This window comes from Leguminivora glycinivorella, chromosome 15 (genome assembly GCF_023078275.1).
Source record: "Leguminivora glycinivorella isolate SPB_JAAS2020 chromosome 15, LegGlyc_1.1, whole genome shotgun sequence".
Classification (NCBI taxonomy): domain Eukaryota; kingdom Metazoa; phylum Arthropoda; class Insecta; order Lepidoptera; family Tortricidae; genus Leguminivora; species Leguminivora glycinivorella.
In genome coordinates, this window is record NC_062985.1 from 7,655,420 (window position 1) to 7,667,374 (window position 11,955).

Here is an 11,955-nt window from a genome sequence, read left to right on the forward strand (position 1 = left end):
AAAAACGTGAGACTTTGTTAAAATTAAGAGAATTTTTTCCTGTAACTTACCTAAAAGCGACAATCTTAATTTCATCCCGATAAAAGGAAGTTTAAAACAGACTAGTGCTCTAACATGGCATATATAAAAACTATTCCTAAATAAAATATGTTCGCTGGAGCAAAAACATTTAATTCTGAATTAGTAAAATTACACATTTTCTGGAACTAACTGATGACGAAACAATGAAAATTATAAATTCAATTACTATCAAAACTGATTCAATAATCTTTTGAAAATATTTCTAAACAAGACAGCTATTCTAGTTTTTGATGGATGGACAATAATATTAATTAATTGCTAGAAAAATACTATCTAGAATTCTGTTCAATTACGAATTTTCTATTACTTGTTACAATATAATTCTTAGCTATTAAGCATGCTTAAGATTTCGATAGAATAACTGCCAGGAAAGTAAATGACAAACTTCTCGAATATCGAATAGATATTAAAGTTCTTAACTATTCTAAGTACAGTCAACCAATTCAACCCTAAAAAAACCCTAGAACTATGTCACAGTGACGTTATAAATCAGATTGTAAGAAATATCTTACTGCTTGTTATTTTGACATGGTTGTAGAGTGGCCTAGAGTTCCAATTGGTTGACTGTACGTTGAGGCAGAATAGTAGTATACAATATGCATAACTATATAATGAATTCAAAACAATACACATTGTTCTGTTTACATCACAATGGGCCGTTCTATCGAGACAGAATGGCAGCCACCTCGTGATGGTACTGACTGAGCTCATCAAAGGCTCGACTTCAAAAAGGAGGGGACTATTCATTTCCTTGTTTCACGATGTTACCAATCAATGTACATTTTGTACAATGTTTTCTTGGTCTCATTTTAAGTACGCGTATTTGTATTGGTATTGAAAGAATTACTCAGATGTTTTTTGTGACTTCTGATCGACAGAACAGGAAACCAGTTATTCTTTTATTTTGAGTAAATAGTAATAAATAGCACGAATATGCGCATTTGTCATAATGTACATAACTACTCAACTTTTATAATAGGCTAGCTTTTGCCTTTTCTTTCTAGGCTTCGCTCGCGTTAAATTAAAAAAACCGGCCAAGAGCGTGTCGGGCCACGCTCAGTGTAGGGTTCCGTAGTTTTCGTATTTTTCTCAAAAACTACTGAACCTATCAAGTTCAAAATAATTTTCCTGGAAAGTCTTTACTAAGTTCTACTTTTCTGATTTTTTTCATAATTTTTAAACATATGGTTCAAAAGTTAGAGGGGGGGACGCACTTTTTTTTCCTTTAGGAGCGATTATTTCCGAAAATATTAATATTATCAAAAAACGATCTTAGTAAACCCTTATTCATTTTTAAATACCTATCCAACAATATATCAAACGTTGGGGTTGGAATGAAAAAAATATCAGCCCCCACTTCACATGTAGGGGGGGTACCCTAATAAAACATTTTTTTCCATTTTTTATTTTTGCACTTTGTTGGCGTGATTGATATACATATTGGTACCAAATTTCAGCTTTCTAGTGCTAACGGTTACTGAGATTATCCGCGGACGGACGGACGGACGGACGGACAGACAGACATGGCGAAACTATAAGGGTTCCTAGTTGACTACGGAACCTAAAAAAAGAATGCTCCATACAAGCTTTCACTCACTATTTTAGGGAAGCGGGGGTTTAGAAAGAGACAAAGTAGCCTATGACACTCTCCATCCCTTCATCTATCTCCACTTAAAAAATCACGTCGATTCGTCGTTCCAATTTTGCCGTGAAAGACGGACAAACAAACAGACACACACACGTTCCCATTTATAATATTAGTATGGATGATGTAATTAGCATTTGTGATGTAAGTGTGATATTTTTTTTTGAAAAAAAATTTGCTATTTCTACTCAGAATTACTAGCTTTTTCAATCCTAGCAGTTAAAAAAATTGTCCCATACAATTTTTTCTTATTTTGTTACCATTTTCCGTACATGTTGTATGGGGTAACAAAAGAGGAAGGTAGCAAAAATGTGTGGAAATTCTGGGACACTTTGTCTCCCAGGGAGATTGAAAGTACTCGTGATTCTGAGTACACTTGACCTAAAATTCCCTAAAACAATCAAAAATTTTTTATTGGCAAAAAAAAAAGAAATGCTTAATTAAGGACCTCAACATTTATCTTATACTTTTAAACGAGCAATTCTTGTATATTTATTTATTTATTTATTTATTTATTTATTTATTTATTTATTTATATATATATTTATTTACACTGACGATCTCGGAAACCGCTCTAACGATTTCGCAGAAATTTGTTATGTAGGGGTTTTTGGGGGTGAAAAATCGGTCTAACTTATCCTTAGGTCCCGGAAAACGCGAATTTTCGAGTTTTCATGCGTTTTTCTTTGCGCGCCATCTCGTGTGCAGTAGTTGTACTGTTAAGACAGAATTCTTTCGGTTGATGTAAGTACTATTTATTGCAAACACTAGATGGCGACACAGGTCAAGGCTAAAACGAATAGAAAAATACACTATTTGAGTTTTTGTGGCGAAATGCGCGCCATCTCGTGTGGAGTAGTTGTGTTGTTAAGGCTGAGAATTCTTTCGCTCGATGTAGGTACTATTCATTTTTGAACTAGATGGCGACACATGTCAAGGATACGAAACAGAACCGAGCGAAGCTCGGTTGCCCAGATATTGAATTTAAAAGTAGAAAATGTCTGCCTTGGATGAGACGAACTCATGGTTAGCTGCAGAGAATCCCTTGTCAACTGGTTGAAAATTAAATCGTGAACTGACACATTTTTTTCTTTCTTTATAAACAATTGACGATTGATGTCGCTCAAAACAGACAAGTCTTTTTCTTTTTTTTTATCGTTTTTTGTGGTTATTTAATATTTTTTTGTGGTTTAAGGATATGATATATGATGGCGACTGTACTCGTTTCGTCGTTATATATAATTTTCAACACGTTTAATTGGAAAATATGCATTATGGTCATTATGGGCATTGTGCTTGGCATGGTGGATGGAGGACGGGGAAGTGGCCATCCACCAACCCGCTGGGTGGACAGCATTAAGAAGGCCTGCCAGGGATTAACAAAGGCTCCTATTATTAGGACTGCAGAAGACCGTGCGGAATGGAGAGCTTTGGTGCGAAAAATAACGACCGCATGCAGTCGCGACCCTCAGCCTTGAGGAACCGAGGAAGAAGAAGGGAGTTGGAAATAGTTATTTTCCCCTCACTAGCTCGGAAACACGTGTTTTGTTTTTAATACCAGTGGGTAAAAACGCATTTTATCCACTAGTTGGTAAAGTAATTTGTCCTTGAATACAGTCAAATTAACTGCTTTAAAATTGATAAAAGTAGGTGAATCCAGTAATAAAGATGATTTACCACCTTTGGAACTACTGGAAGCAGTGATAAACGCATTTTTTGGCACGTTGGTCAGGGTCGATCACTGTTGATTTTTTCATTGAGATTGATGTCTGCATTTATAATTTGCGAACAATAGTATTGTTGTACAAGGGGAAAAGTTGTATTTTAACGCCGAGTGTGGAATTGAAAAACGAGCAAGTGAAAGGATTCTATAAGTTGAACCACGATGGAAGCGAGTGGTTCGAGAATAGAATCCTGAACTTGCGAGTTTTTTAACACACGAGAAGTAAAATACATTTGCACCCGAGTGTAACACAAAACTTTTCCCCTCACTATAGCGAGGAAACTACAACGCAAAAAATGCGTTTATCACTGCTTCCAGTAGTTCCACAGGTGGTAAATCATCTTTATTACTAGATTCACCTACTTTTATCAATTTTAAAGCAGTTAATTTGACTTTCTTGAAGGTCAGATTACTTTACCCACTAGTGGATAAAATGCGCGTGTTTCCGAGCTAGTAAGGGGAAAAGATCAAAAACAGCAGCATAATTCAGGCTTTAAATAAAACCTCCCGTAAAACGTCGTTCATTTCAGCGTCGCATCGAAAGCAGGAAAACCTATTGCACACGGGACTTCCGATAGCCATGGAGAGCTTCGACGAAGTAAAATCACTTGAATTTGTGTTGTGATAAAGTTGAAAATCGCTTTGCTTTTATATTCAAACGGTTTGAGACGAACACGTGTAACGATGTGGGGGTGAAATATGTACTTTCTGTTAGAGGGGATTAAGGTCATATTTACATAGCATACTTAAGTGTTTCGATGTTTTATTAGGCAAACCGTATAATATTGTATTAGATCGTCGTCTTCTACATCTAAGGAGAAATATATATTATCTGTGAATACGTCGACTTATGCATATTTAGCAAATGAATATAAAATAATCCAATCAAACAAAAATAAGGTCAATACGGATAAGTGTGTCATACGCATTATTTTAATAAAATTACTTATTACTATGTATTTTGATAAGGTTTTAATACGACCTCACCACGATACCACCCACCCAACCATGTTCAAGTATCTTCATTCATATCTTCAAAAGCTTATCAATTTACATACATACTATCACGTCTGTATCCCATGAAGGGGTAGCAGAGCACATGAAACTACTCATGTTTCAGTGCCACTCTTGGCAACAAGGGATTGAAAGAAATCGAAAATGTGACATTGCAGTGACAGGTTGCCAGCCTCTCGCCTACGTCACTATTTAACCCATATCCCACAGTCGCCTTCTACGAGACCCACGGGAAGAAAGGGGGTGGTGAAATTCTTAACCCGTCACCACACGGGGTATCAATTTACGATCAAAGCTAAAGCAAGATGTGAAATTTGAATCGAGCTCCAGATATCGTGAATCCCATTTCAAAATATTATTTTAGCTAAAGTAAAGATAAAAGTCGCATTAGGGTAATTCCGAATGACAGAAATGTTCTGGTAATTCCGAAAGGGGAATCTTGATATGATGGAAATAATGGTGATTTTTATAATAAAAAAAAAATAAAAATAAAATAAAATAAAATATCTTTATTTCAGACCAAAGTCCATACAGTGAGCAAAATACATTTTTAAAAACTTATTCTAATTATAATTAAAGTGCCTTGGTAACAGCCACATACACTCAGTTATATGTGTAGGTGGCCACCACCGAGTGCATTCTAGTCCAGTGTATGAGGAGCTGACTATCCCAGCGATCAGCTAAGACGGCCAGAAGGCTGTTCCGGCTGCCACGCAGGCGGCACAAAGATGCCGCGCACCGCGCGCGCAGCATGGCCTGGAAACCATCTACGCGCGCATGCGCGAACATTCCCGATGCACTACAGCGCGGCAGCCGCAACAGCGCCCTGAACGCATTGTTATACTGGACGCGGAGGTCACCCAGCGCCCTCTGCGTACAGCTGGCCCATAGTGCACATGTGTATAGTGATGTGCAAAAAGCTTTAAACAAAGTTATCTTGACAGGCACTGTGCATCGCCCGAACCTATGTGCCAGCATGTTCGCCCTGGTCGCCAGCGCCCTCCGCTCCCTCTTTATATCCTCATCGTCACACATATCATCACATAATACATGGCCAAGGTACTTAAATACATACACTCTTTTTAATGGCACTCCATTAAGCAACACTGGAGGAACCTCTTCAGGACACTTATTACCAGATTTAAAAATCATTAATTCACTTTTAATGCAATTATATTTAAGACCATGACTGTTAGCATATTGCTCACAGACTAGTAACAGTTTCCTAAGCCCGCCTACCGAGGGGCTCAGCAGCACCATGTCGTCTGCGTAACTAATGTTATTGAAACTTGTGTCCTGTATGCGACAGCCGACATGCATGCTACTGAGCTCCTCGATAAGTGCATTTATATACAAGTTAAACAATTTAGGGGAAGTCAAGCCCCCCTGTCTAACCCCACATTCAAGGCCATACTCATCAGACATTGCATCACCCCATTTAACAACATTAGTTTGACTAGTATACCAATGCCTAAAAACATATCTATGTTTTCTCTATCATATCTATGTTATCTATTTCTCTAGGTACATTTGCCTCAAAAAGCTTTTTCCACAGAAGCTCATAATTAACTAGATCAAAAGCTTTTGATAAATCAAGATAGCATTCAAAAACAGGTGTATTTTTATTAGTATAATACTTAACAGTCTCCTTCATGCATATGATAGCACTTTCGGTGGACAGGCCGGGCCTAAACCCGAACTGTGCATCATGAAGTTGCAAATACTTATCAAGCTCAGCATTAAGTAAACTGTCAAATATTTTAGACACAACAGTAGCTAGTGAGATAGGTCTGTAGTTATTTATACAAGATACATCTCCCGTTCTATTTTTAACGATAGGTACAACAATTGTTTTAGTCATCTCACTTGGCATAAAGGAGTGACTCATACAAAAGGAAAAAAGCATAGCCAAAACCCTAGGCAGATGAGCACCTGCATACTGGAGATGCTCGATGCTCAAGCCGTCATGCCTGGGAGACTTACCCCTCTTCATGCTATTAATAATCTGAGAAATTCTCGTAGCAGAAAATTTGGTAACATTCACCCCGGCCATGGCTGCCCCAGCATCAGGCACCGCAGCACTGCAGTTCAATGGTGACTTCACAGAAAAATGTTCCTTAAACTTATTCGCTATCACCTTCGGCTCAGTACTGTTTTCGATACTCACAGGAAGTCCAGGTCTTATGTTAAGTTTATTAGTTTGTTTCCAAAATGCACGGAAGTCTTTATCGGAATGACATGAAGCAAGCCTATCAAGTTTTATCTGTTCTTGGTTTAACTTACACCACTTTAGTTTGGCCTTGAACCTGCGTCGACTACTACACATTTCTTCATACACTGGACCCGCTGAGGGCTCATTACAAAGTTGCCACATCTGAAATTTACTCCTAGACTCCCTGTGGGCATCAGCCACATATTTATTCCAACCCATGATCTGCCTACCTCTATGCCTTCTACACAGTTTACTTTTAGAAGTTATAGAAGCTAAACTTAGAGCACTAATAATATCACAGTACAATTTGGTAATTATATTTCTATGTTCCAAGTTATGACACATACCATCGCAGCATTGGGACAGAGACTGGGGAAAGTCAATATTCTTTAGTAACAAGTTACATTTATTTTTATACAGCTCAATTTCCTCTATATCTCTCTCTCCCCACAGAACACTATTTTTACTTTGATAATAGATAAATTGTTTTGGCTGTACGGAGCCCAAATTACACTTCACTATGAGTGGAAAATGGTCTGACCAGTAAACATCATACTTAATATATACATCAATAATGGTAGGCCAAGCTGCACTTGTAACAATACAATGATCAAGCCACCTCTTACACCCGTGAGATTCACTAATGTAAGTATAACAACTGGAATACATGCCAAGTTTATCAAAATCAGCACAGATCCACGATTGGTCCGAGCAATAATTAAGAAGTTCATTACAAAAAGGCTCGTTGGGATGCGAGTTAAAATCACCCAGAATAAAGACACTTTCAGCATCACAGTCACTAATTACAGCATTAATTGTACCTAGACACTGCGTAAATTTATGCGACTTTCGTAATAGTTAAGACGACTTTCAGAATTACCCTAATGCACCTTAAGTACAAAATATAATTTGATATTAAACAGACTTTTCTGTGAAGGAAGGAAATACTATATTAAGGTTATACAAATTACATTTGATAAATTAGAAGGAAGCTAATTAAAATATGTTGATGAAGACGCCTACCTCAAGGATTTATAAAATGTACGAAAGATTTTCGTTACAGCAGGTGAATTATCAGTGTCTATCTCATTCAGTAAACATTGAATGAATGAGTTATATGCCTCAATATAAAAAAAATATGCGTAGAGTCCCTCCGACCGGAAGAAGCGAAACTTCGTAATGTGTTCTTTTTCAATACTGGGCTGGCATGCTAAAATACAAAAACTTACATTTTCTGAGATTCTAACCTGCGACCTCCAGAATACGAAGTCGAACCAGTTACAACTAAGTGTGTTTTTACATTATCCGATCCGATATAGGATATAGCACCCACATCCCATACATTACAGGCGCCAACTTGGATTGTTTCACGGTTGACTTACGTAAAGTCGTGAAATTACGATAGTTATTTTCATGAATTCTGTTAGTTGGAAGACGCACTAGAAGTTTCACTTCAATAAAGCGCAAAAAGGTGTATTTAACATTCGTTTGCACTAACTTAAGATTCAAGCTAAGCGTGGCGCTGAAATTTCAGCAGTTTCATGTGATGCTTGACCCTTTTTCTTGATGTTTGTATGGCTAGTATACTCGTATCACATTGCATTGACATTGCAATGTACGCGCTGGTTATCTAGCCCGCATTTCGCAGAAGTATTCAGCAGTGTACGTCAATCGATAGATAAGTGAGCTTTGATTAACAATTTCGATAACTGAATCGGTCAACGCCGGTACTCCATATGATGCTTTATTGGATATTTGACCTAGCCGATATAAAAACAATAACCTTGTAGTGTGAATGAAGATAGGCATCGAATATTTTTCATTTACAGATATCTCAAGCGTAGGTTTCACATGTCGGTTCCACGAATAGTGTGAGTATGTAAGTATATAAGCTGCAAAAGTGCAAGGAGAAATTATGAATGAATTCATTGATAAATTTGCCATGCACTTTTGCAGCTGATAGTCAATCAACTACTTTGAATCCTAGGCTGTAAGTACGAGTAGAACGTTTGTGCAGTAAACGTCAATGACGTTTGTGCAGTAAACGTCAATGTGATGTCAGTAGAACGTTTGTACAGTACGTCAATGTGACAAATAGAACACGGTGTCAATAAGACAGGATTCTACAGTTGCCTAGGAATCTAATTGGTTGACCTTACTATCCAAAAACTATCAAGTGATCAACATCTCTAAAATAAAAAAATTCTATTCTTGGCAATGTTACCATAATTTGACCAAGGTAATAAGTATACCAGAAGGAGGAAGGGTCACCAAAAGCTTACTTAAATATGCACCACATATATGACTTGGTAGTAGACATAGACGAGATTATCAAACTACATATTAAATGGTTTTACACTTAGGTACAAAAAATATGATCGGTTTCATTTCTCAAGAAGGTTTGTGTTGTGGGTACTCAGACTACGATATACATACTATATATATACTTTTATACATAGAAAACATAATCACACAAATAAATGCCCTTATCGGGATTCGAACCCAGAACGCCGGCGTAGCAGGCAGGGTCACTACCGAATAGTCCAGACCGGTCGTCAAACATAGAAGCTTGTCTATGTGAAGTATATGGCTTTACGAGTACCTATGAGACAGAAGGGAATTAGACAGAAATTCAAAGGACGCTTGGACCCTTCAAGTACGGAACCACGTACAATTCAGCAGTCAAAATACTGTGACTATAATTATCTTACACCATGCTTCATATGATGCCTTAACTTCTTTATAAGTACAGTGGACCAATTGGAACCCTAGACCACTATAGAACTATGTCATAGTGACTTTATAAATCAGAATGAAAGAAAACTCTTACTGCTTGTCAGTTTGACATGGTTGTAACTACTTAGAGTGGCCTAGCCTAGGGTTCCAATTGGTAGACTGTACATATAGGATGCATTTAGATTAGTTCGTAAACTGGGTTATTTTGAAAATGTCTCAAAGAGTGAATACATTACAAACTTCAAAAAATATGTTTAAAAAATTACACCTGCTCTTTTTCAGGCCCATGTAAAAACAGAGCCTTTCTAGCCTTTGTTACACAATGAAACATATTGGAAAGTAGATTAAAAGCGAGATAAAACACGATTGTTATCAATATAATAGATTAACAGTAAACTCATGGCGATAAGCATCTGATGATATTGGCTATAGTTCCTCGAATGTTGGAATTAATACAACTACACATTAAAATAACCTAACAACAAAATTAAAATTTTGAAAAAACCCCCGACCGCGACATAGTAGACCGATTTTCATGAAACATGGCTAAGAACACTCCCGACTAACTCAGCTTTCAGACAAAAAAAACTAAATCTTAATAGGTTCATCCGTTCGGGAGCTACGATGCCACAGACAGACACACACACAGACAGACAGACAAACAGACAGACAGACACGTCAAACTTATAACACCCCTTCGTTTTTGTGTCAGGGGCTAAAAATATAACATTTTTAATAAATAAATAAATCAATATCGTGGGGACACAGCAAGCAAAGCTTGTACCTACATACTATGGGTGCTAGATGACGATATACATACGTATATAGATAAACATACACTTATATGTACTTATAAAATTATACATATCCATGACTCAGGAACAAATATCTGTGCTCATCACACAAATAAATCCCCTTACCGGGATTCGAACCCAGGATCGTGTCTTAGCAGACAGGGTCATTGCGCACTAAGCCAGACCGGTCGTCACATATTCATAGAACTTGAAGGTTGCCGGATGAGTCTTTCAAAGCCGAATATTGGCGAAGACGACACAAACTGAGACAGGGATTGTATGCGGTTTTGTAAGTAGTATATATATATTTTATATATATTAAATATTTATTGATTATTTATATATTTATTAATATATACTGCGTGTTAGACTAAGGAATGAAAAATGTATTGTTATTATTTTGTAGTTTTTGTATTATGTGGATGTCTACCGTCTCAAACTCTCCCTCAAATGCTCAAAGGTTAACTGGAAGAGATCCCTTAAAGGGATAAGTTCGCCTTTGTACTGAAACTTTTTATTTTAAATATTATGTGCTGTATTATTTTTCTGTACAATAAAGTGTTTACTTACTTACAATACACGAGGAAGGCAATCCTAAAAATCAAAGTTAACAACATAGTAAACCTTATCCTATTTACCTATTTCGTAAACAAAACCGTTATCCTACATTCCCCTTATCCCTTTATACTTTTAACAACAAGGAAAACGGTAACAAAAATTGAAATATTACATCAAATTATACCACCATTCGTTCTGAAACCAGTCAACCGTTTCTGGACACGACATGAATGTTCACTTAACCGTTTTGGGATTTAGGCTTAAACCATGAAATATTCACGCTATTTTTTATAGTGAATTCTTGGGTTGAACTTTCATATGTGTGAGTCGGGCAATCTTCTTAAGAGCAGAAAAAAAAGAACGTTCTCGGAAAAATCTGTGAATTTGTCCATGTATTTTTTCTTACCCTGAGCAGAGTTCACATAACAAGTTAACTGTAATACGTGTTCGTGAAGACATATGTATATGTATATCAAAACGTTATTTTGGACTAAAACAATTTGCAGCAATGTAATGTAATTAAATATATACGGATTTAATAACATTACATTTGTTAAAAATGGGTCACACCGTCAAACCATGTTGAAAATAACAAAATAAATTCTAAAATTATAAAAACCATACACATTCAGTCACAACTAAAAGCACAGACGCACATTGCCCGTCACTACGGATTTTAATTACCCGCTAACAAAACCATTTGCCGTACATCCAGGTTAAATCCAGGACAAAACAAAACATCACGTTTCCCTCGTTCACAGGCGTTTAATGCGAACACTCAAGGCTTTCGCCTCGGTAATAACTTTCCTTTATGAATATCATACAAAACACTAAGTACCTACACTAGATTTAAACATTGTTGACTGTAACCTGGAGTGCCTGCTACACAAATGCATAATAATAAAACATTGTATAGATCCTGCAGCAATTTCGATCCGTTGGGCTAAAGGTGTTCCTCAGTGTTTTCCTGCACTAAAAGCAAAACACGGCCCAAGACAGTGCGAGCGGGCACTCCAGGTGGAACATTCTCGAACCTGTGACGCTGAGCAAAGACATGGTGAGGCTCTTGTCTCAGGAGCTGGCTCGGCCCGTCGACCCGGGGCGGTCGGCGGGGCCGCCGCCTCACCGGCCGCCGCGGGGCGGCATTATTCGACTCGCGCGCCCGATTCACGCGGGCCGGCGACCGACTGAC

At 37.4% G+C, this 11,955-nt stretch overlaps 1 protein-coding gene across 1 annotated transcript in view; it reads right to left on the reverse strand.

The window, feature by feature from the left end:
- Positions 1-11,955, reverse strand: part of LOC125233850 (protein unc-13 homolog B) — a 463,752-nt gene extending 451,797 nt beyond the window's left edge. The window contains exon 1 of the mRNA XM_048139988.1: positions 11,798-11,955. Coding sequence (XP_047995945.1) covers positions 11,798-11,819 — 22 coding nt within the window. The 5' untranslated portion in view covers positions 11,820-11,955. The remainder of the gene's footprint in view (positions 1-11,797) is intronic.